The sequence below is a fragment of the Chanodichthys erythropterus genome, chromosome 14 (genome assembly GCF_024489055.1).
Source record: "Chanodichthys erythropterus isolate Z2021 chromosome 14, ASM2448905v1, whole genome shotgun sequence".
Taxonomy (NCBI): domain Eukaryota; kingdom Metazoa; phylum Chordata; class Actinopteri; order Cypriniformes; family Xenocyprididae; genus Chanodichthys; species Chanodichthys erythropterus.
In genome coordinates, this window is record NC_090234.1 from 8,001,166 (window position 1) to 8,028,218 (window position 27,053).

Consider the following 27,053-nt stretch of genomic DNA (forward strand, 5'->3'; position numbering starts at 1 on the left):
ACAACATAGCTGATGTAGTACGTCTGATTTCTTTTCTACTATACACATTCACACTATATAGAACACAGTTTTTAGTGGTTGTAAAGCAACTTTCAGTAACACATATACATGTGATTTCTAATGCATGCTTAAATGCATGCTTTTTTACATGTTCTACTTTTTTTAGTGTGTAATGTTGCAGTTTGAGCATGACAAAGCTCTGCAAAATTACAAAGTCCCTCCAGCAAAAGTTATTCTCTATATCAGTGTCAATGTTTACTCCCTGAAACGCCTCCATTGTAGTCTTGAGTTTTCTTCCGGGAACAAACACATCATAATATTCCTCATTTAAATAATTCTCGCCCAAGACATACGCAGAATGAAGGGGCAAGGCCTGGTTGAGTTAGTTAGGCTGAATCCCAAATGGCACCCTAAACTCTCACGGTCTTCCTCTGAGTCCACACTTTCATGACTTAATGCCGCTTTGACTGCCGGGTAAAGTCCTCTGCATAGCTCGCAAACTTGCAGGCTCAGCTGAAGCGTGCATCAAGGGCGCATAGCTGACGCTCACGAGCACCCTTCTAAAACCTAAAATGATGAATGGGACATCCTACAGTCTCATGGACTTCATGGACATGCGCAAGTGGCAGCCATTGTAAGTGCACAAGACTGAAAGTGCATAGAAATCTGCCATTTGGGATTCAACCTTAGTGGTGTGTTGAAACTTGCGGTTATTGTTTTTCCCAGACATGCTCGAAGCTCTTGACCAATCACAACACACTGGTCCAGCTGACCAATCAGAGCACACTGCGCTTTTCAGAAGGCGGGGCTTCAAAGAAACCAGAACTAAACAGAGCATTGCTGACAGACTGGGAAGAGAGAAGCTGCAACAATGGAGAATATGGGACAAAAATAATGTTTTTATGTTTGAATATTCAAGCGTGAAAACTTAGTAGCGCCTAAAAACAAAATCAAGACTTTAAAAATGGCATAAGAGGTCCCCTTTAAGATCTTGCTGAGCTCCTTTTGAGGAAACATGTTGGTCTTTCATATTTTACAGGTACATATACGTCATCCCTTGAGTGAAAATTTCAGAAGAACCACAGAAAGGAAATCACTTTGAGGTCAAATAGACCACAAAACCCCTGCTAAGACATAAGAGGACAACTCAAACATTGTTTTTTTTTTTAAATAACTATAGATAAAAAAATTCTTCATTGTCTCTTATTGTCATTACCTTGGATTAATTGTTCATGCATAAGCCTAATATTAAAGGGTTAGTTCACCCAAAAATTAAAATGTTGTCATTTATTACTCACCCTCATGTCGTTCCACACCCGTAAGACATATTTTAGTTGAAATCCGATGGCTCAGTGAGGCCTGCATAGGGAGCAATGACATTTCCTCGCTCAAGATCCATTAATGTACTAAAAACATATTTAAATCGGTTCATGTGAGTACAGTGGTTCAATACAAGAATATTTTTGGTGCGACAAAATAATGACTTGTATAGCTGATTGAAGGGCCGATTTCAAAACACTGCTTCATGAAGCATCAGAGCACAAATGAATCAGTGTATTGAATCAGCGGTTTAGAGCGCCAAAGTCACGTGATTTCAGCAGTTTGGTGGTTTGACACACGATCCGAATCATGATTCGACACAGAAGATGTGTTTTGAAGTCAGTACAAGGTGTTTTGAAATCGGCCATCACTATATAAGTCGTTATTTTGTCGCACCAAAAATATTCTCGTCGCTTTATAATATTAATATTGAACCACTGTACTCACATGAACTGATTTAAATATGTTTTTAGTACATTAATGGATCTTGAGAGAGGAAATGTCATTGCTCCCTATGGAGGCCTCACGGAGCCATCGGATTTCAACTAAAATATCTTAATTTGTGTTCTTCTGAAGATGAACAAAGGTCTTACGGGTGTGGAACGACATGAGAGTGAGTAATAAATGACAGAATTTTAATTTTTAGGTGAACTAACCCTTTATCCTAGTGTTTTTCACCGTATGCTATGCAACTCCCAGTTTACTTCCCCTTTTTCCTTCATTATTTATTCCCTGTGTTTTTTATAAACACTTTCTGAAATTTAAGCTGTTTGGTCACCAGGGAACTGACTCCAGTCTCACAAAGACACACGAAAGAAAACAAAGCATCTGTAATAACACAAAATAAAGATTTGACCCTTAAAATCTTTTCCCTAATTTTAGTTCCCTAACAGAAATATAGTATATGTTTCTCATACTGGAACATAATCTCAGTCTTGTTGATGCCCCCTGTAATGTATGCAGGTCTGACTGAAACAGGCACATCAGTGACACACAAACTGTCAGACAAGAGAACTGGAGGAAATATCAGACGGACATCTGTGAATAGAGCTGGGAAAGAGGGCTGGGACATGATACAGGGGTTTCCAACTGCCACATCACCCAACACCGAAACTCACATGCTTTGTATTCAAAGACTGAACTGACCAAATGTTTCTTTCAGTTTGATAAATGTTTATTTCAGCAGCACAACTTGAGATAATGGAATCATTCTGAAAGCAGCAAGAATTCGTCCGACCTTTGAACTTGTGTAATATTCAAGGCCATAATCAATATGTATATTCAGATCAGCGGTCAATCAATCAGTATGAGTTTTCACTGACAGACTCTGAAACTTCTGGTCTCCTCCAATGTTGAGCATGCTGTAGCACACATTTTCAACAAAACAATTATGAATAATGCACAATGGATAATTAAAATTATTAAATTGGTACTAAATTTAATTAAATTGAAAAATTAAAATGAATAAAATACAATATTATTGTATTATTATCAACAATAATAATATAGGCTAACTAATAAAGATGAATGTAAGTTACATATTTTTATTAGTTGGTTTTCCACTTGGTTTTCCACGTTGGTTATCCTTACTCATCAACGAACTGCTAAATCGGTTCTTTCCCACGCCATTCTCGACCTAACCTGGGCTGAATCAACCTTGTGCTCGGGAAACGAAATAAATCACACTACTGCGAAGGTTTGGCTAATGAATATTAATTAGAATTCGTGACTGGACGCTCCACACAGGTTTCCAGGTCACGTCACCGTGAGCTAATTAATATACATTAGCCAAACCTTCGCCATAGTAGAATTAGCAGTCGGGAAGGGGGTTGGGATTATTAGCAGCCCTGGAATGTGCTCGTGTAGCGTCGGGAACGCGCAGCGGTGCGACAGGTCTGTGAAGTATGTAGTTCAATAGGGAAGAGAGACACTGGAGTTGCGTAGGGAGTTCGATTCATTTGGCGAATCGATTCGTTCGATCCGTTCACTTCAGCGAGCCGGTTCTAATAAAACAATTCACCAGTCATACCGCGCTGAACATACGTTCGTCTAGTTGTTTAAATAATAATTTAGTATAATCTAAAATCCACAAAAAGACGTAGGTTACACACTGTAGGAACATTACTATACTATGAAATAAGGTATTGTTTATTTGTCTGTTCTAATTTGATTGTGCCATTCTGTTCGACACCCTGTTTCTTATATTTAACTGTCCAGTTAGATATTGTCGATATTAGATATTGAAAAGTAGCTTCTTTACGGTGTCACTAAAGCTTTCCTCCCAAGTCCCAAACAAAGCTTCTCCCTCACTGACTGATTAACGAACGCTTTCTAGACCGAATCATTACAACGAACTGACTCACATGAACGATTCGTTCGGGAATCGGATAGCACTACGTTGGAGAACCATGGCGGTGAAACAAATGACATGGTTGGGGATCTAAATTACACACAGCAGAAGAACCGGCGCCCGTAGACACTGAGATATCCGTGGAGGTAAGAGAAGTAGATGACTTGATTGTTTCAGAAACTGTAATTGTTTGTAACTCGATTCCCGAAACTTTATTTTGATCATTTGTGGAAACTAATGCTGAGCTATTGTTCCACGGCGAGTCCCAGTGGAGCAGCTTTAGTGGGTTTGGTGGTGAGGTTACATTCATAATTTGAAGAACATTATTTAATCTAACTTCAACTCTTTGAATAATATCTTCCGTTCTGTGGCACTGTCAGATATTTTAGCACTGGATCAGTGGAGTCCAGTGGATCTGCCTTCAAATCACTGTTGGAAAGTTTTGATCCGAGTTGAAGAAGTTTCTTTGATCAGGCGGATGATTTTATCTGCTAACAAAAGAGCGGCGAAATAACAAACGGTTAACGCGCTCGTGCTCGCGTTAAAAATGTAAACGCTCGTTTCAGTTGATTGTTTCTTTTCTTTTCAGATGAGCGCGGGATTTGATACCATGTATCAGGGTGACTCTGAAGGGCTAATGCCATTGTCCGATTGAGGATACAGAACCACGGACCTAAAAAATACAGTTTTCAAGTAGGAAAGAGTTTTGGAAGTCATTGAAAATGATCAAAGCTGAGAGCAAGGGTGAACGCACCCTGCGCAGCGCGTCCCCGCATAGAAATGCATACAAGTCGGACTTCCACGCCATTAAGTGCTCTTTTGATGGGACCAAATCCGACAGCGAGGCCAAATCTTATGCTAATGGAGCCAGCGACCCCCGAGAGGACACCCGAGGGAGGCCGTTTGGCAACCGGATAAACAAAATCAAGAACATTTTCTTGCAAATGGATGGCCAGCAATCACAGGAGAGTCCGGAGATTAAACCTGCTCACAAAGCGGATGTATCATCATCATCTCCTGTGTCCCCAGTGTCCAAGTTCCCAGTCAGCACCAACAAAACCTCCCTCAGTAGTGCCAGCAACCAAGAACCGCAAAACACGGACAGAACTCCAAAGGGAGAGGAAGTCGAGATAGATAAAGTCGCCCTGGCGGAGAAATTTTCAGTGACCAGAAAGCTCTTTGAAAGAGGGCCCGTCACAGAGAGGCCGGTACCCGGCAGAGTCTCTACTCGGCTGTCCCAGGGGAAGGTGCCTGAGGAGGGGCGTGGGGCCCGGAGGTCCTTCGGATCTTCTGAAAATAGCAACAGCAGTAGTGTCAGCAAAAGCCCGACGTCACCTGTGAGGAGTGCCCCAGAGGAAAGGAGGGACGCTGAGGACTCAAAACAGGTCAATAGACTGTCACTGAATGCGGGGCCCATTTCCAAGCGGTTGGAGAACTTCATTGTGGATGGTGAGAATGAAGAGTCAGTACAAGTTTCTGTTAAAAGCCCCACTGAGCACTCATCTCCACGAGGGCGTTCCCAGAAACCCACCTCCCCAGGTATTGATCAAGCACACAAACCCACATCTCCAAACTCTGACGCGTCACCCAAATCATTCTCACCTAAAACAGAACCTGTTAGCCCTCCGTTCAAGTCCATCAGCCCGGTTTCATACAAACCAACCTCCCCGACCAGCAGGAGCACCGGCGAGCCTCTTTCGCCCTCTGCTCATAGCCCATTTAAACGTTCTCCGTCTTCAGGCGGCTCTGACTTGGTGAAAGATTCCCCGACAAATAAACCAACCCAACTTAGTAGTCCTCCTGCGAATGATCTCAAATCTTCTAGCAGTCTCTATAAACGGCCTTGGAGTCCCGAGGAACCAAAAAGTGAGAACCACATAACTCACAGTCCGTCTCAGGACGTCTCTCGTGAGCAGGCCACACAGAGTCTAGACCCTGCTGGTGCGGGAGTGGTGCGGGCTGAGCTGGTCGTAGTCCAGAACGAGTCTTCAGAAAGCGAGGAGAATGACGAAGAGTTTTTGGAGGATGTTATGTCAGAGGTGAAGCTGCAAAGGGAACTTAAATCTGAGTCACCAAAAGAAGATCTGAACCCTCTGAAGGTGTCATCACCTCAAAACCATACAGAGGACGAACAGCTGAAGAAGGTTGCGTGTTTATCATATCAAGAAGAAGAAGAAGAGGAAGAGGAGGAGGAGGAGGAGGAGGAGGAGAGCATAAAGAGGAGTAACTGTCATGAAGATGAGGAGAGCGAGCAGGAAGATACAGATGAATGTGGGAAAACTTCTCCAGTGTTTTATAGTTTTGAGAATGCTGCATTTGTGGATGATAAGGAAGCGTTTCTGGACCATCAGGATGAGGAGGATGAGGATGAAGATGAGGTCTATGAGGAGTATGATGAAGCTCCTGGTTTGTCAGAGGATGAGGAACGCTCTCCAAGACGGAAAATCAGATTCTCTACCGAGCCGATACGGGTAAGCAATATCTTGTTGACAAAACTGTCTGTCTGTCTATATCTAGTGTCTTATTTCACATGACTTTGGTTTGAAATCTGCTTTTGTTTTACATTTGATTACTCGAAAAACTCAATTTATGTTTTATGAGCAGTCATACATCATTGTGGCTTTGGAAAGGAGAAGTTTTGGGGATGTTTCAAGCTCTCTGTGCAGGAAAGCTGCTCTCTGTGAGGTCAAAGTTCTGACAACAGTTGGGCAACAGAAGGACTTGTTGCAGAACATTTGTTTGGGGGTTGAAAAGGGGGAATATTTTTAGAGAGATTGTTGACATTGTGGTCCAATGAGGGACAGAGGGCTGACCTGAAATGCAGATGGTAAATAGAACAGAAAAATATGTTGGCATAGATCCACGTTTTATGAGCAAAGCTCGTTAGAACAGCCTTCCTTTGAAAAGGGCCTCAATGGGTGAATCTCCTGTTAAAGGGATAATTAACCCAAAACTGAAAATTTTGTCTTCATTTACTCACCCTCAAGTTGTTTTTGCTGCAGAAAATCAAGATATTTTGAAAAATGTGTAATGTGTTTTGTCCATACAATGGAAGTCAATAGTAACCAAAACTTTTTGGTTACCAAGATGTCATCTTCAAAATATCTGTCCCTTTAAGTGAAAAAAAAAGCTTAATTTTGATGATACATGAATGGCTTCATTATCTTCATGCAACATAATATTATAACCTGGATGTATTTTGTGAGATTTCCCATATTACTGCATGCTTTAACACTGCTCAGATCTCATTTTGTCACTGAATCCCAATGATCAGACCCGTCCTATGGCAGTGTGCCACAGGCATATGGTCCTGATCTACTTTGCCACGCTGCTCTTTTGTCTGATCAGGCCTTCAGATGCTTAATGTCTATTAATCTGTTTGAAGTTAATAATTTCCATGCAATGCATTCCTGAGCTCTGGAATGTCTTTCACACCTTCGCTGGTAATGATCAACAACACAGTGTTTTCCATTTCCATTGGGCTGTTAGAAATAAAAAATAAACCGAGCTCTGCCATGGTGTCAGCAAGTTGACAAAACAGCAGCAGTCGCCTGTTCCCGGGGCGTTCCAGCACCTGGGATGTTCTTCCTCTATCCTCTGTAAGCTACTGTAAACTCCTGCGCTCAAAACAGGTGTGCTGTAGATGAGTGTCATTCATCTCTCTCTCGCTCTCTGTTTATGATCTGTTTGGAGATCTTTAACTGATGTATTTCACATGTTCAGTGAAACATTAACTCTTTCCCTGCCAGTGTTTTTTTTTTGCCAGCCACCATGGACCAGAGAATTGTTTGTTGTACGAATAACTGAACATGCAATATATCAAAAGAACAGACCCACTGCTTTTAAACAAACAAACAAAAAAAACCTATTTTATTCTAGCTTCATGTATTCTTTTATAAACCCTTAAATATGGGAAAGTTACATTAAAAACATTTTGAGCAAAAAGCTGAGAAAATCACATTTTTGTCAGTCTACATATGGATCGGATTCAGAACGATGATCAAAAAGTAAAAAAAGTTGTACTGTCCCGTAGCTCTTCCTGGGTTAACATTTCATTCAGTAACATTAGGCCATTTTGATTTATATGCTGTATAATGTTGGTGATCGCGTTATTTTACATATGCATATCATTGCATATGATATCACTTGTTTCTGCATCTTCTTTGCATGTGTTTTGATCAGGAGGTTCAGTACACTTTCAGAAGATGTCATAGCACCCCCTAGTGTATAACAGTGAAAACTTGGAAACCTGGAAAATTCCATGTTTGGTGGGGAAGTGTTTTTTCTCGCAAATAACGGAAAATTCTGTGTTTGATGGGGAAAGATTTAATCAGAACTTTACATTGAAAACAAAAACTGGTGTCTCTTGCTTGTGCAAAATTCACCTCCACAATGCTATGGTGTTGTTAGTGGTTGCCAGGGCATTGCTACATAGTTTTTAAAGTTTTATGAATGATTTTTGGCATGTTGCTATGCAGTTGCTACTGGGTGGTTGCAAGAGCACTGCTATGTAGTTGTTAAGGTGTCCTGAGTGGGTTACAACATATCGTTATGGGTTTTCTGGATGGTTGCCAGGGCATTGATACGTGGTTGCAAAAGTGTTCTGAGTGGTTTTTAGTAGGGATTCATGATATTGGAAAAACTGACATATTTTGTTTTTCTACTATATTGCAATATGATGACTTGAATAGCTCTATTTGAAAGAATCAATCATTCTAGAATGAATAGGGTGAGTTTTATAGGGGAGTGAATATGCATAAAAAAGAAATTATAAGCATAGATAAATACAATAAACAAAGGAAATGAGCATTGCTTTGTTTTTCAGGTAAGTCTAAAAGTCTACTCGGGTGCAGAAATTGAATAATCAAATGTAAAATAACACTGCATAGTTTGCACTGTATAAATATAATTAAGTGTCCCCAACTAAGCAAGCCAAAGGCGACAGTGGCTTGAAACCCAAAGTCCATTGGTCATAGAAATGGAGAAAATCTTTTAAATAATTAATTATATGTGATGCTGTCGGTTATTTCTTTGTCTTTCTGAACTCTTTTTGTATGTTGTACAGTTCACAAATGCCTGTATTATCGTTTTTTGTTTACCTGGTTCGCAACATGCTAAACACGCTAGATGGACGTATTTAACCTTTGCGCTTGCGTCTTTTGCAGCATCTTGCTCATGACATGGCGTTGAACTGTAGTTAAAAATGCTAGACTTGTGTCTCGTGTTTTTAGCAAAAACACGTTCTGTGTGAATGGCTACTACTGTTTTCCCCTGTGGTAGTTTGACAGGTCTTGCAAATTACCTGGCTCTGATACATCATCTCTCCTGTATTCAAAATATTCCCAAACCACAGATCTTGATTTATTTTGGCCAAGTTTTTTTGATCCTGCCCTGAATTCAACATCCCTGTTTCTGTGTTTTTTTTTCCCATGTCGTAAAGGTAAACCCACTAGGGGTTGCACAGACTAGTCAACTTTAATGCTCTGCCTTGACGCTTTAAGCTTGATCGACTATGGCCTATAGAGGGTGCAACAGGATAAGAAATCTTTGAAGTCCACTTTTACGCCCCGTTTTCAACAGTTAAAATGTCAAACAAATGCATACCCTGAGAGCGCGCTACAAGATATGTTTGATTATACCATCTGGTTGCTCAATAATGCACGTTTTAAGCAGCTTATCGCACACGCAAATTAATCACCGTTCTAAACTAATGCGCTGTTGTATTGTAATGCACACACATATAGTGTATATAGAAGCATTCAGTAGCGCAGAAATGTATTGTCAACACTGTTCTGTGATTTATCAATAAAATGGCTTAGAAACTGAAAGGTTCTTGCATATATTTCTTAGTAACTAAAACTTTAGTAGAGAGAGAATTAATTCACACGCAATCGCTCTCTCACTAATGCATTCACATAAATGTAATCTTAGTGTGCTACTCTATATTTCCCACAGATTTCTACTTGTCCTAAATCAGATACAGATAATGACCCAAAGACAAAAGAACTGATAAAAATAAGCTGTTGTGTACAGTAGGGATGTGCAACAGCGATCGAGTACTCGACCGTGACAGCGACGATCGGTTATCATGATTGGTTATAACAGCACTTTGGGCGGCACCCTGAGCTCTGATTGTTTAGCTTGCCACAGCATGCGTCAAAAGACGTGAAAGAGAATGTCTGGCTTCACTTTGACAAGATAGATAAAAAATACAGTTCAATGCAAGCTGTGCAGCACCAAGCTTTATCTTGTGCTGAAAATATCCTTTAAATTATATTCATAATTAGGAATTAAAGGTGCCGTAGAACGTCTTTTCAAAAGATGTAATATAAGTCTAAGGTGTCCCCTGAATGTGTCTGTGAAGTTTCAGCTCAAAATACCCCATAGATTTTTTAAATTAATTTTTTCAACTGCCTATTTTGGGGCATCATTAAATATGAGCCGATTTAGGCTGCGGCCCCTTTAAATGCTTGCGCTCCCCGCCCACGGAGCTCGTGCTTGCCTTAAACAGCTAATATAACCCTCAAAATGGATCTTTACAAAGTGTTCGTCATGCAACATGTCTAATCGCGTAAGTATGGTATTTATTTGGATGTTTACATTTGATTCTGAATGAGTTTGATAGTATGCTCCGTGGCTAAAGCTAACATTACACACTGTTGGAGAGATTTATAAAGAATGAAGTTGTTTATGAATTATACAGACTGCAAGTGTTTAATAATGAAAATAGCGACGGCTCTTGTCTCCGTGAATATAGTAATAAACGATGGTAACTTTAACCACCTTTAACAGTACTTTAGCAACATGCTAACGAAACATTTAGAAAGACAGTTTACAAATATCACTAAAAATATCATGATGTCATGGATCATGTCAGTTATTATTGCTCCATCTGCCATTTTTCACTGTTGTTCTTGCTTGCTTACCTAGTCTGATGATTCAGCTGTGCACAGATCCAGACTTTCTGCCCTTGTGTAATGCCTTGAACATGAGCTGGCATATGCAAATATTGGGGGCGTACATATTAATGATCCCGACTGTTACATTCTCACTGTCTCACTGTATGTCATTTCCATGTACTGAACTCTTGTTATTTAACTATAAATTAAATTTTTAATTCTAGGGCACCTTTAAACTTTCGGTCAAGCTCATGTTTGCATTCGCAAACTTTTTGCAGATGAAAGTTGTAATAATAATAATGTAGATGAAAATAAAGCACAAATCTGCCATAAACATAGCATTATAATGAGAACTTTATAGAAATCTCTAAATTCTGTCCTTCCTTGCACGTGTTTCAGCGCGCTGTCATGAAAGCGCATTGCGGCGGGAGCTCTCTCTTACTTTCGCTATAGCGTGTAACTAAAAGTTCACTGGCATTTGCATCCTTTTATGCAGATACAAGTTGTAATGTTACGTCGATGTAATGTATCTGAGTTATGATTAATATCAAAGGATGTGTCATAGAACGGGCTTCAGTTTATTGGCATAAAGTCACTTGTAACTGCAAAGCGACATGCTCAAACCTCTCAGAGCGTCTTTGCATGTTTCTTTGCATGTTTTTTGGGTGGTTTCTTGGTGGGGTCTTATTGGCCCAAATGTTGTGAAATTTACAGGTCCTTTATACAGTGCAAGACCTTAAGCCTATCCTTCATATCCTCTCTTCATCTGTGTACAATTCAGTAAGGCATCTACCCTGGCTAAGGTCTATATGCTTGTATAACGTTCTGTTACTAGATTATTACTATGAGTAAGGGGTTTGTTCAAATCTCATGTGATGGATGAAACTTTTGTCTAAACCTTTCTAGGACCCACCTCACACTACTGACTCTCTTTTGCTCTCTGTTTCATCTCTCTCTCTGTGATTGTGAAATGAAGGTGTGTAACTGTGTAAACAGGTCTTGTCCTGGCTTGAGGGAGGCATTTTTCCACCATTGTGTTTCATATCGGTCTTAACATGTTGAGCTACAGAGTGTTTGCATTGTTGCTGTGGATGTGGGTTCATAACTAGGGATTCAAATGTTTACAACATGACTGGTCAGACTCCAAGTCTTTATGAACAGGTTTGGTGATGTTGTGAATGAAACATTATAAAGACCTGGCAGTCTGCATCTCTGGTATATTTGAGGCTGGAAACAGGAGCTCTGCTTCGTTCCTACATTGGAGTGAAAGATGATTTTATCCTCTGGCTGTTGTTTACATTGCTGTTGCAACTGGCATGTGTAGTTTAGTGTAATGATTGCCTTTAAACAGAAAAGAAATCAAAGGTAATTGATTTATAGATTTGTTTTGGGAGTCATATAGCTATGAACCACTTATGTGCCCACTAGCACATAAGAAATCCACCAAAAAATGTCAGGTCTGTCACAGTATTAGGGCTGCATGATATTGAAAAAAACTAACATTTTGACATTTTGTTTGTCTGCGATATATCAAAACTGTTGATTCATTCTTGAATGATTGGGGTGATTTTGTAGGCGAGTGAATATGCATAGAATATAATAAACAAATTACAAGCATTGATAAATACAATAGAAAAAATATACACATTTTATAGTTTTTCAGGTATAAAAGAATTCAAGTACACTGCATAGTCTTCACTGTATAAATCAACTCTAATTAATCTTTTTTAAAGCTACAAAAGTGATTTTCTCTGTCTTTTGTTGTTTAATTAATATTAATGACTCAGACAGCAGAAAGTTTTATTAGGCCTCTGTCACTTTAAGAGCTAATGCATCCATTATAATGATACACATGCATTTTCTTTTTAAATGTTTACGTTCACTTAAGACATAAGTGATGAAGATACTCACAGAGGTGGGCATTTTGACATAATTTTGCGTTTGTGTCTGTTCATTTGCAAAAAGATGAGAAAGAGAACTGAATTTGGGGTTCGCGTGATGTGTGTGCAAAAAACAGACTTCTCTTTCGTTAAAATCACTTGAATGTTTAAACTGACTGGACGTAAAACACTTTCAGACAATTAACTTTCACTCTATGATGGTTTAATTTTGCAATTAATATGATAATCACATGCTTTTCAAATTGTGGTCCCTGTCCCGTATAGATCAACTATACTGGACATCACACATCCTGCTATGTGACTATCACGGATGCGCACATCATGATATTGTTGCTAAAATGATATATTGTGTATTCGCAGTATGTTTGGGAAGTGTTCATCAGTGTAGTCTGATGGCTTTCAGCTTTTAATATACAATGAATAAATCATATATGCATGATTAAACTTGGAAAAATGCATACTGGATATGCACATTTTTTTCAAATCCATTAACAATATGCACAAATTTTCAAATCCGTTATTAATATTGGAGACTTTTTTAATTTATTTATTTAAATAATCCGTATTAAGAAAAGTTGCAGAAAGCAAAATGAAACATCATCCACTTTTAACACATATGTATGCTTTTACTGGGTCATTCTGTGTCAACTCAAACCGAGGTCCCTGGCTAAAAAATTTGAAAGTTTCTTTTCTGGTGACAGATATACATAAATGAAGAAGAATATTTACTGAGTAATCCACTATTTTGTAGAGGGCGGGGCGATGCAAATTACAATTTTCAACTTTTTTTTGTTTTGTTGTGAGATTTGGAGGGGCCACCACCACTATGAAATTTGCATTCCTGTAACTCAAGAGGAATTAAAGATATCGTAATATGCTTTCAGATTTAGGTTCATAAACTTTTCTTTGGTCTTCATTTTAAGGCCCTGTATGGTTTCCATTGTTTCTAGAGATATTTCAGTGTGGCTCCATGAGTAAATTGTTAAATTGTACACATTTTCAGCTGTCAAAAATCAAACCTGGGTCACTTTACATTCACCTGATTTTTTTTATTTTTCTTTTAAAGAGGAATATCTGAAGAACAAATTATGTTGAAACTAGAAATGTATCTTGTTTCCCTTTATCAAAACAGTTTGGTAGAACATTCCTGTCTGAATACCATAAATATTCTTTTTCCAAAGTTTACTTGCCGGTAACTGTAGAACTATTAAAAATATCCTTTTAGATATTGTAGAACACACAGGAACAAACCTCATTGCTTCTCGCATGTTGTACAAACATATTTGATCTTCTCAAGTGTGTGAGTTTTTTTCTTTTTGTGTCAGGCGAGCAAGTACGGTTGAGCTTCTGTTTAATGTATTTGATTTACTCTGTATTGTATAAAAGTCTAAATTAAATCTGTTTATCATTTAAAGCTCAGATTTCATTAAAAATCTCAATTTCTGTTCCAAAGATGAACCACTAGTCTTATGGCTTTGGAACGTCGTGAGGGCGAGTAAATGATGACAGAATGTTCATTTTTTGGTGAACTAACCCTTTAACAGACAAACACTGAGCAATCAGACATTACTGTGGCAGTTCACACGGTCCTGTGAACCTCTCTAGCCAACATCCACACACACTGCAGACGGTCTGCTCAATGGTCTGTGGTCTGGACCGTTATTTTTTGGGGATGATCTTTTACAACCCCCACACTGTCATTAAATGTGTTCTCAGCTGGGATGGATCATTTATGACTTCATTTAAAAATATACAAATTACACCAGAAGTCTGTTGTGTGTCAGATTCAGGAAAGTATTTTTGGAGGTTCACACCACTGTGATTTTTCTGCTTATAATAAAGTTTATAATCTGGAGTGTAAACATAGGAAAATTGTGTAATTTATTCTTCTAACATTTGATAAGTTCACTTTTTAACGGCGCTGCAGTGTGGACTTTTTTTTTTTTGTGGTATATTAATTAAAATGGGTCCTGTTGGCCTCACAGTGTGTCCTAACCAGAAGTAACTTTCCTGTAAACACTGTTGTGAAAATACCATATAGTGAGACACAACCCTATGATTGCTGTGATACGGAATAGCATAATCCAGTCATAAAAATGGAAAATAACATGGAATGTCATGAAATTTGGGTATGAGGACAATCCACATGAACTTCATCTGCTCTGATTGTCACTTCACAAGCATTTCAACATTTAAAACATTTAATATGATAAAACTATTGTTTTATATACACACAGAAACTCAAATGCCTTCACCACAACACATCAAAATAAAAGTTTGGTTTAACTTGAAGAAATTGTGACATTACTAATGTACAGTAGAATGTACTTCTCAAAGAAATAATAATACAATTATTAACTTTATTTTGTAAAGAATATCACATTTTTCTTAAACCTCTGTTGTGCAGCTCTTTGTTGCCAAAAATAAAAAAGAATTGTTACATTTTTATTTGATTACATTTTAAAAGGTTAATTAAAGGGTTAGTTCACCCACAAATGAAAATTCTGTCATTAAATACTCACCCTCATGTCCCGTAAGACCTTCGTTCATCTTCAGAACACAAATTAAGATGTTTTTGATGAAATCTGATGGCTCAGTGAGGCCTGCATTTGCATTGATAATTAACACTTTCAATGCCCAGAAAGCTACTAAAGACGTATTTAAAACAGTTCATGTGACTAGAGTGGTTCAACCTTAATGTTATGAAGCGACGAAAATACTTCTTGTGCGCCATAAAAATAAAATAGCGACTTTATTCAACAATATCTAGTGATGGGCGATTTTTCATGTTTCATGAAGCTTCGAAGCTTTATGAATCTTTTTTTTTTTTTCAAACCAGTGGTTCAAAGCGTGTATCAAACTGCCAAAGTCACATGATTTCAGTAAACGAGGCTTCGTTACGTCATAAGTGTTTTGAAATTTCAATGTTTCACCATTAGGGGGCGTGACTTTCGCAGTTGGATACACACTCCGAACCACTGATTCGAAACAAAAGATTTGTAAAGCTTTGAAGCTTCATGAAGCAGTGTTTTGAAATCGCCCATCACTAGATATTGTTAAATAAAGTCGCTATTTTGTTTGGCCTCTCTGAGCCATCATATTTTATCAAAAATATCTTAATTTGTGTTTTGAAGATGAACGAAGGTTGTAGAACAACATGAGGATAAGTAATTAATGACAGAATTTTCATTTTTGGGTGAACTAACACTTTAAATTATTGTTTTATGCCACAGTTTTAATGATAATAAATTTGTAGTACATCATAAATCCAGAAAAAAAAAAAATCAGAATCCACTAAAATTAAAATGCAACACACTGAATTTGGGAAAAATAAAACTGAAATTTGGAAAAAAATAAAACTCATTCAAAGGGTCCTAAAAATGATTTTTTTAAGTAAAATTGCACAAGTTTCATTATTTCAATTAATTAGATATGCTTTTTGATTACTAAAACTAAACGATTAAAATGGAATCCAGAAAAATGAAAACAGGGATTCCGAAAAATTAAAACCGAAGAGAGAATTTGGGGAAAAAAATAAAACATTTCATAGAGCCCTACAATCTCAGCCAATCAGAACACATTTTCCATTTAATATACAAGATTTTGCACCAATGACGTTTTCCTGGAGGCACAGGAAAGAAGCGACAAAACCGTTGTCACAGTAGCAGCTGGTTGGGACAGAACTCATTAATATAGAACAGAGAGCTCAAATTATTGTCACATATGGTTGGGACACATTGGCAACCTCATACTGTTTACGAACAGTTTGGTGCATATTACATGAAAAAGTCCTCTGACAAGCACAGGGTCCAGTCTGATTGGCTTCATACAGTTTCCAGGAGTCCGGATGCACTGGCAACAGTCTGGCAACTTGAGTTTTGTTTCAATCCAGCCTCAGCCAAGGAAGTCCCGTGTTCCAGAGGGGAGGAGGCAGGTCTGAACCGGGTCTCACAGTAACCTGAGACCTGAGTCCTGTAGAGGAAGAGAGACAGTGTGAGAAAGAGAGACTCTTTGTTCAGGAGACTGTAGACAGAGTAGAATAACTCCCTTGATCCCCCTGTCTTCTGTTAGATGTCTCTGTAGCTCCTGAAGTCATTGTGATCTGTAAAGGGACACATTCAACAAAATCAACTTAGTGTTAGTCAAGGTTTCCGCAACAACAGTTGTAATTTACTGTTATTTTGCTGCAGTTTTTGCTACTGCACCTTTAAGATTTCTTTATGTAAATACTTCTGTTGTGATAGGCTATTCAGTAAGTAAACTCAAAGGTAGTTATCATTCATTAGGGAGAGCTGTGTTTCTAAATGTTGACGGTAATATTTTAAAAATCTTTTTATCTGTTATCTGTTGTGTGGGATTTGCCTATCCGCTAGTCCTACCCCCTTAGTTACTGTTGCTAACACTGTTAAACTTGTTATGCCTCTGGCAAATATGTACAAAGAACTGATAGGATTAAGTGAATTATCCCAGGAATTACTAAAGATTAACTGTGTATTTATATCCATTATTTTAATGTGGTCTACCGGTTTGTCATGGAAGACTTCATCTAGAACCTGAAACTGGGGGAAAAATATATGTGATGGGAATGAATGCTGCACAACCACAGATCAAATGATCATCACAGATTACTAAAAAGAGACAAGCAAAAAATACGGCAAGCCAAAATAATGTTTTTAATTGGAACATAATATAAATTTCATATTCTTGTAAGTTAAACCTATATTTACTGTAGACCTTAAAGTGCCCCTATTTCGCTATTTTAAATGTTCATAATTTTATTTTGCAGTCTCCTGCAACAGGTTAACATGCATTCAAGGTCAAAACAAACTTTAATTTTCTCATAATATTCACTGCAGCATCAGCTCTTTCTCTCACTTTCTGAAACGATAAAGGATTCAGACTTTCTAAACCCCGACTCTGCTCTGATACACAGTGATACGAAGTTATATACACTACCGGTTTTGAACGGTAAGATTATGAAATATTATTACAATTTAAAATAACTGATTTCTATTTGAATACGTTTTCAAATGTAATTTATTTCTGTGATGCAAAGCTGAATTTTCAGCATCATTACTCCACTCTTCAGTGTCACATGATCCTTCAGAAATCATTCTAATATGATGATTTGATGCTCAAAAACATTATCAATGTTGAAAACAGTTGTGTACAATTTTTATTTTATTTTTTCCCCCTCCATATTCTTTGATGAATAGAAAGTATAAAAGAACAGCATTTATCTGAATTAGAAAGCTTTTGTAACATAATCACTATCATTCAAGTTTTTTTTTTTTTAAGAAATTAATACTTTTATTTAGCAAGGATGCATTAAATCGATCAAAAGTGACAGTATAGACATTTATAATGTTGCAAAAGCTTTATATTTCAGATAAATGCTGTTCTTTTGAACTTTCTATTCATCAAATTATCCTGAAAAATGATTGTACACAACTATTTTCAACATTGATAACAATAACAAATAGTTCTTGAGCAGCAAATCAGCATATTAGAATGATTTCTGAAGGATGACGGAGTGACATTGAAGACTGGAGTAATGATGAAAATTCAGCTTTGATCACAGGAATAAATTACATTTTAAAGTATATTCAAATAGAAAACTGTTATTTTAAATTGTAAAAATATTTCACACTATTACTGTTTTTGCTGTATTTTGGATCAAATAAATTAAGCCTTGGTGAGCAGAAGTAAAAAAAAACTTGACTGGTAGTGTGTATATATAATGCCAAATGTGTTCTGAAAATCGCAAGCTCCTCCAGTCTGATTTTAATCCAAATATCCTGTCTGTTTTTTCAGTAGTTTTGAATCAATTTCACCACGTACTGTGGTATGTCATAGGTATAGGTATAGAAGGAATCCAAAGAGTTTGAGTGTCTGCTCACTTGAACCACATTTAAAAGTAGTCAAATGTATGTAAACACATTGTATTTGTAGTGTAAATGCATCTTAATGCTTCCTTGACAACAGTCAAAGACTGCCTTACTCATCTGTCAATCATCCACTGTACTAAAACAAACACTTTAAACAGTACTTGTGACTTTAATATAACTGTCTGACCATATACAACAACAAAAAACAGCCCAGATATTAACAAGACTTCATCAAACTTCTTTGTATTGCCTGACATTAGTATGCAGTGACAGCACATGTGAAGCACATAAGCTTTTACAGAAACTTTAATGTCGGCATTAAACGGGAGTTGTGATAGTCTTTTCTACCATATTGTGACGTATATCAGAGCGTAATGGCTTCTCGTACAAGAACAAATATAGGGCGGGGCTTGATTTGGTCCATGGTGAATTGATTGGATGGTTGGATGTTTGTGGTTTGCTATTGGTGGATCTCATGTGAGGGACAGGTTGCCCCGCCCTCATCATCAGAGAAGAGAAGAGAAGAGAAGAGATGGGAGGGGAAGTTATTTTGATTAATCATTATGCGGGCACATGAATTAAAAAGAAAATGTGACCGGATAAATAATTTCTAATAACTCCTGCAAAAATCCTAAAATAAGAATTGTCAATTTTGTTTTCATGCTGACTTTAATAAAAACGATGAGCATTGCATATGTTTGAATATATCTGAAGCAACAATGTAACCACTTTTTGGTGCTTTATCAAGAGGCAGTGCCACACTGACAGACATCTTTCCCTCCAAATCCCTTCACAAGTGTGATGCATGTTACTAGCAGGTGTCAACAGGCATCTATCTCTGCTGACCACTTGTGATCAGATCATAGTAAAGAGCAGACACACATAGTTTGTTGGAAGGTGATGAAACCTCACTGCGGTAATGACACGGTTAGCGCTTAGCTTTACTGGGTCTTAGACTGTGTGTTTGGAGTATGTACTCTGGGTGTAACTCAGCTGCTGGCATCTCAAATCACACCACAAATAGTATTGCGCTTTCCATATGTGAGGATAGTTTAAACATTTGTGGGTGGTGCGTATTTTTAAAAGTGGTGAGATTAGTGTATTTGGACAGTAACAGTTGTCTGCCTGGCCATCTCATGTTCTCTCTGAAAGACAGGGTTATTTTTGATGTTGTGTGTGTGAAACCGTTGAAATCACATCGGCAGCTCAAATATGAGTTTAATCTCTGAACCTTTCTGTCCTTGATTCCCTCGCTGTTTAATTTTCTAAACTAGAATTCTTTGTCATGGCAAAAATAAAGAAAAAATACAAAGTAGCAATAGTGCAAATTGAGCTATATTAACTAGTGGATAAACGGGTCGTAGTTGCAAAGTTTAACTATTATAAGTTTATCATTTGCACGTGGTGTTGTCTTGCCAATTTACACATTCAAATGATTTTAAACCATTCCAGCGCAAGAAGAGGCAAAAGAGAACAAGGCGCGTTTTAGATAGCACGCAAACACCGAATTACTCAATTGATTCCATTTTCGAATCTCTTTGCTCTTGAACGGATACACAAAATTATGTCCGTCTCTGCAAGTATTCTCATTAACACAGTTGGTTATGTCTTAAGGTAAACATAAACAGTTGAGAAATAAATTGAATGTGTATCATTATATTGGATCTGTGCATTGGCTCTTAAAGTGACGGCAGCCTATAAATATCTGCTGCTGTCTAAATCATTAATGTTAATCAAACAACAAAACACAGCTTTAACAAAGATGAATCTATATTTAATTTATACAGTGAACATTATAGTGTTATTTTACATGTAGGCCCAAGTATTACATTTCTGTACCTGAATACTACTTAACTTTATTTGTAACTTTGTTCTATTGTATTTATCTATGCTTGTAATGAGTGTATTTGTTCTTATTTTTCTACTGACTGTTTATTTGCCTTTAATAATGTTTAAACTGTATTAGTTAGGCTAGTAGTTTTTGCTGTGGTATTGAAGCTTAATCCAAATAAAGTGTGCTTAATTTAATAAACAGACGGCATAGTTACATTTAACCCCATCCACCCATCCCCCACCCCGCCCCGCCACATTTTTTTTTTCTTGTTTATCCGAAAAATGATCAGATCCGTGACTCAAAAAATGTAATATGAACCGGACCGTGAGTAAAATAACATGGCAATAGCTGTCAAAAATAAAAATAGGTGGTAATATAGTTTTGAAAAAAATTATCCATTATGGTTATTGATTATTCATTGAGCTGTGAAAAAGCCTTACATATGGTATATTTCAGGTCTCTAGATATGGCTTAAATCCTATTAAATAAAGTCTATGGAATTTTTTTTTAAGCATTTTAATGTCCTACAGATGGAAATTGTAAGTATGTGTGACCTTGAAAAATAATGGAAAAAAATAGTGCTTATAAAAAATTTAACAAAACAATAATAAAGGAAGTAATGTTAATTAAACAAAGTAACTAAAGATGACAAAATATTAAGGTGCCAATGAAAGTTAACATAAGTAAGTATAGTCTCTATTTGTCCCTTTCTCTTTATCTTATCGAGTCAGGATATTTCCTTCATCCTCACACATGTCTTTTGTTATATTTAGCAACGCAAGGTGTGTTCTTCCTGTTTACTGTGTTTGAATGTGCATTTGTGTGCTGTTGTGTCCTGGTTGGGCATTGCAGCAGTAGTGTGTGTGTGTGTGTGTGTGTCATGTGTGATTATGAAGTGCACCTGCCATGCGCCCCACCTCTTACCGTTCACTCCAGGAAGTTCAGCAGCCTCTCCTCAAAGCTACACAAAAGTCTGAACAAACACAGGGGTGTGGTGTAAACACGGGAATACTCATGTTTCTGTGACACACATCAGCCTTCACCTGAGGAATGTGAATGTGTGTCTCTCTCTGAAATACTTTAAGTGAACATATTTTGGAAATACTCATTCTAATCAAGGGCTATGTGTAAAATAGTGCTCTACTATACTATTTTAGCAGTATTTATACTGTGTACAGTATGTACGTTTTTAGTATGCATTACGTTCTCAGATGATCTGCAATATTGGCCAAATGTGCAGTATACAACCAGAACACGGAGGACTGTATCCCACAATGCAGTGTGTTTGACATGACAGTGTGATGAATGAGCTGGAAGTGATATCAGCTCCTTCTTGACACATCATTTGATATTCTCTGCCAAAAGTTAAGACATTTTTACTTGGGCTGTCAATGTTAAAGGCATAGTTCACCCAGGAATCTCAACATTGTCTCATGTTGCTTCAAACCTGTATGACTTGCTTTCTTCTACGGGACACACTTTTTAATTCACACACAGATATAAATTTAATACTTGACTCTGTTAATCCTTTTTAGTTATTTTTTTTTAGTCACTTTGTTTGAGATGTCACACACAATAGCATTCATTCATTTTTATGGTAGACTTCAATGTCCAAATGGGGCCACTATGAGAAGACATACTGACCAGGGTTTGGATCATGATTTAACCCAAAGCAAATTAAATGGAACAATTTTTTAAAATAAGTTAATCATTAATTTGTTATAAAGTGCAGCATGGGTACGGTTGGGGCTTTTCTGTCACATTCATGACTCGTGCTGACAATCAGTCAAATGTTAAACAGCATGAAATTGAGCAGTTTGAATTGGTCAGAAATATTAATATTTAATACTGTTGTCACAAATCTCTAACTGGGCTCTGTTATGACGGGTGGACTTGAATAAGAACGGTATGTTGTGTGCGAGGTGGTGTTGTACAGGTGTGCTGCTGGTGTTTAACGATGAATTCAATAGTGTATTCTTTTGTGTCCCATTACTTATTTGTTTAACCAAAAAATGAATCTGCCATTAAAAGTATCTAGTTTTAAAGTCACCATGAAATTGAAACATGAAAGTGAACATTTTGTCCTCAAAGTTGATGTGTTAGAAGCAGGAAAAATGGGCAGTCGTAAGGATTTGAGTGAGTTTGACAAGGGCCAAATTGTGATGGTAGACGACTGGGTCACAGCATCTCCAAAACTGCAGCTCTTGTGGGGTGTTCCTGGTCTGCAGTGGTCAGGATCTATCAAAAGTGCTCCAAGGAAGGAACAGTGGTGAACCGGTGACAGGGTCATGGGTGGCCAAGGCTCACTGCTCACTTGACCGTGGGGAGCGAAGGCTGGTCCGTGTGGTCCGATCCAACAGACGAGCTACTGTAGCTCAAATTGCTCAAGAAGTTAATGCTGGTTCTGATAGAAAGGTGTCAGAATACACAGTGCATCACAGTTTGTTGTGTATTATGGGGCTGCATAGCTGCAGACCAGTCAGGGTGCCCACCCCCTGTCCACCTCCGAAAGAGCCAACAGTGGACACGTGATCATCAGAACTGGGCCACGGAGCAATGGAAGAAGGTGGCCTGGTCTGCTGAATCACGTTTTCTTTTACATCATGTGGTTGTCCGGGTGTATGTGTGTCACTTACCTGGGGAACAGATGGCATCAGGATGCACTATGGGAAGAAGGCAAGCCGGCGGAGGCAGTGTGATGCTTTGGGAAATGTTCTGCTGGGAAACCTTGAGTCCTGCCATCCATGTGGATGTTACTTTGATACGTAACACCTACCATTGTTGCAGACCATGTACACCCTTTCATGGAAATGGTATTCCCTGGTGGCTCTGGCCTCTTTCAGCAGGATAAAAGCAAAAATGGTTCAGGGATGGTTGTGAGGAACACAGCAAGTTTCCCCAGATCTCAATCCAATCCAGCATCCATGGGATGTGCCGATCAAACAAGTCTGATCCATGGAGGCTCCACCTCACAACTTACAGGACTTAAAGGATCTGCTGCTAACATCTTGGTGTCAGATACCACAGCACACCTTCAGGGGTCTAGTGGAGTCCATGCCTCGACGGGACAGGGCTGTTTTGGCAGCAAAAGGAGGACCAACACAATATTAGGAAAGTGGTCATAATGTAAGATGTTAGCAGCAGATCCTTTAAGTCTGTAAGTTGCAAGGTGGGGCATCCATGGATTGGTCTTGTTTGTTGCTATGTGCTCAGGCACTGCCATTTTCAGAGCCTGTGTTCTCAGCACCGTCAAAATAAAAGTTCCACTTTCAATCAGTCAAACAGAAAAACATATCGGCCGATGCCGATATTTAAAAAATGCCAAATATCTGCCAATATATTGGTCGACCACTAATTTATAATACATAATAAATCATGTTCTCTTTTTTAATTTTTTAATCAAAAACACAATTATCACTGCAAACAGTAAACTCCAACAATCCAATCAATTCCCAATAGAAAAAAGTCACACCCTTTTTAAAAAAAATTATTATTCGAGAAGTGGTTCACTCAGATATACGTCGCAATAGTAGAGGTCTGCATCAATTGCTCCACCAATCCCTGCTGAGATTGCCTCTGTTTCCTGGAGCAGGATTGGAGTTAGCTTCACTTCACACAGCTTTGTGTGTGTGTGTGTGTAAAACACACTTTTCTGTTGTAGCTTAAAGGAGTTGAACAGTAATTATTGACTTTGAGAGGAGAGATGGAGACATACAGAGGAGATTGGTGTGGGATTCCAGACTTTTTTTCTGGACTGGAGTTGAAATGTAAATGTGAAGCAGATGTACTGTATGAGTATTAATTTACCCATATTACAAATATCAGGACACCACATAAAACATGCGGAGTGGTCAGACATTAAGCATTGACATCCAGCATTCTGTCTCCATTTGCTCATCCTCATGTCGCCCCAAACTCAGCACTTCCCTGTTCTTCAGAAGAATGTTACACTGCTCTTTTCCATACAATCAAAGTGTTCAGTGAAACGGGTGTCAAGGAAAGTATCAAAAAAACACTTTTTCTTCTGAAGTCACTTTGTGTGAGAAACGCAATCAAATTCGTTAATCACTAAAAATTGTAGTGTCTTCCATAGTTCTCGAATCTCATGCATTTTTCTGCAGCATCTTAAAACTTTGTACATTTAAGGTGCGTCATGGCAGGTTTGATGATGTTAGTACAAAACATCATCGGTTCTCGCACGTCTGGTGACTGATCGTGACGTTGCATGTGCTTCCGGAAGTCAGGCTTTTGTGTGTAGATCTAATTTCTTACGCATCTCATCCCAAGCCTCTGTTGCTAATTCTAAAATGTAATTTTAGAGCTATTAACAGAGGCTTGAGCCACGGCAGACTAATGCAGTTATTGGAGAGAAATTGATAGACTAAGCGTGTGTGAATTACCTGAGTGTGTGTGTCTCAACAGTGTTCGGCAGCAGCGTCTCTAAGCTGTAAGTTGATCTGCTTCAAGAACAGCGCCATTATTACCATTACAGTGAGAAATGTCATGTAGCTTTGTGTGTTTGTGTCTGTGCGTGCATTTGTATTTGAGAGAGAGCGTGAGAAAGAGAGCATGCTTTCCATGGATAATCATGGGGGAAAACATGGAAAGAGTTTGTCATTTTTATCCTATTGTTTGTTATATTTGTTTGCTTGGTCAGTGGTGTCTTTGTGGATTTTGTTCTTTTTCTGTTATAGACTGTAAGGACCTTTTGAAATAACTGAAATCATTTCAATGCGGTCACCTACCTGACCAGCATAGCAGCATCAAGATTATTAAATATTTGGAGGGATAATTTGGCCATATCTGATTTCTGTGGTGGTTTAGGGCCTGATCGGAGCAATCTGGTTCTTAAAGGGTTAGTTCACCCAAAAATTCTGTCATTAATTATTCACCCTCATGTCGTTCCACACCCGTAAGACCTTCATTCATCTTGGGAACACAAATTAAGATATTTTTGATAAAATCTGATGGCTTAGTGAGGCTTGTCACATAGCTATGTATTGGATTTCGAACATGAGTCATATCATACTTAAATCCTTAAAATCTACTTTATTTCTTCCATGAGAAAGAGTTTGGAACAATCTTAGGGTGGGTAAATATTTGTGAGCTATTCCCTAAATGTTACTGCTCTCCATATGAGGATGAGAGGAAGTCAGAAGTCAGACAGGAAGGTGTTTGAATGTTGTAGTGTAGCTGAAGCAGGTGTGAACAGCATAGCACAGATTCTCTTTCTCGCTCTCAGAGACCATGAGTAATCAGGTTTCAGCAAAGAAAAGGAACATTGTTTGAATTGCTGGCGTCGTCCATGGCAACCGGAGAGATGGAAGAGAGACAGAAAGAAAGAGAAGGAGAAAAACAGGCCAAGTGTAACCACAGAGCAGTGTGAGGTCAGTCTAAGCCTGCCATTCAACACACACACGCACACACACACACGCACACACACACTCTCATATTTTCAGCAGTTAATTAACACAAAATCATTGCAGTTTCTCTGTGCAGTTTCTCTGTCTCGATATTATTTTTCTAGATGGTGGTTGTTCACAGGTTCATTCTCTGGTGGGTGTAAGTCAGTTTTGAATCGGTATGTTGTCTTGCTTTCCAGGAAAAATATAAAAATACTCTTAAAAAAAAAAAACATTTACTTGAGAAGCAAAATTGGATCAAATAATAAGACTTGTTTTCAGAGAATAATATATTGAATTAAGTTTTTTGTTTCTCCATTTGACCAAGATACATTCTCTGAAAACAAGTCTTAGAAGCTTCTCAAGAGAATTTGATCTTGTTTTGAGGATGAGGTATTGTTCAAGACAAAAATATTGATTTAGATTTTTTTTTTTTAGTGTAGTCCAGCAGACAGAGTCAGCGGGTGAACTGCATTGAGACATTTCTGTTCAGTCACTTCTGTGAAGATTCATGCTGAGCTTTTCTATCTAATGTGCCGCCCAGCCGACATAGACTGTTGTTTAGATTAAATCCTGTGAGGAGTGTGGAGGAATCTACAGCTACCGCAGCTGAATCTACAGCGCCATGGCTGAGGAAATCCTATTTTACCCAAGTTATGTATATGCAGTGTGAATTAAGTGGAATAAGTTAAAGCGGTCCTTGATTATGATTTCACTTTTTTAACTTTAGTTGGTGTGTAATGTTACTGTTTGAGCATAAACAACATCTGCAAAGTTACAAATGCAAAGAGAGATGTTTTCTTTTACAGAAATCACTTTTTAAGGAGTACAACAACACACATATATACACACACATAAAGTCTCTCTCTTGCATTGTCAAACATAGAGAATGACTGGTTATGGCTGGTTCTTTTGTAGTTAATCGATTGAGTTTGAATTTGAATCAATTTAACAAACCACTTGTGATTGGTTACAATTAACCCCACTAAACAGTCACCGAACCCCAAGTCATCAACTCAAAAATAAGTGAACAAGAGCTATTAGCACTTCAGCCCAAAGTAATAGTAGATCTGTAAAAGTGTTGAAATGGCTTAAACTCACCATGACTCAGTTGTTTTACACAGTATTTGGTTATATATTTTTATTTCTGCTTCTTTTTCTTTATAATATGGTACAAAAGCAGTATGGTTTTGTTTAGCTTGTAGTTAAGACCAATTATTATTGGTTAGGAAAGTTAGTCCCTGTGGTTGAGAGAGGAGACTGTGTGTGTAGACAGAGAGACGTCTAGTGGTGTGTATTGGAGATTATGTTCAAGGTCAGGAAGCTGAACAGTTTTTTCCAGTTTTTGGCCTGCATCAATTTATACAGTATACCACCGTCTCCAAACCAACCCTGTCTTTCCCTCTTACACACGCACGCACACACACACACACACACACACGTTTGTTTCACTATATTA

At 38.0% G+C, this 27,053-nt stretch overlaps 1 protein-coding gene across 3 annotated transcripts in view; it reads left to right on the plus strand.

The window, feature by feature from the left end:
* Nucleotides 1–3,703: 3,703 nt before the first annotated feature.
* ppp1r9ala (protein phosphatase 1 regulatory subunit 9A-like A) overlaps nucleotides 3,704–27,053 on the plus strand; it is a 70,999-nt gene continuing 47,649 nt past the window's right edge. For all 3 annotated transcript variants that reach the window (XM_067409277.1, XM_067409278.1, XM_067409279.1), the window contains exons 1-2: nucleotides 3,704–3,816; nucleotides 4,260–6,141. In XM_067409277.1, coding sequence (XP_067265378.1) covers nucleotides 4,393–6,141 — 1,749 coding nt within the window. In that variant the 5' untranslated portion in view covers nucleotides 3,704–3,816; nucleotides 4,260–4,392. The remainder of the gene's footprint in view (nucleotides 3,817–4,259; nucleotides 6,142–27,053) is intronic.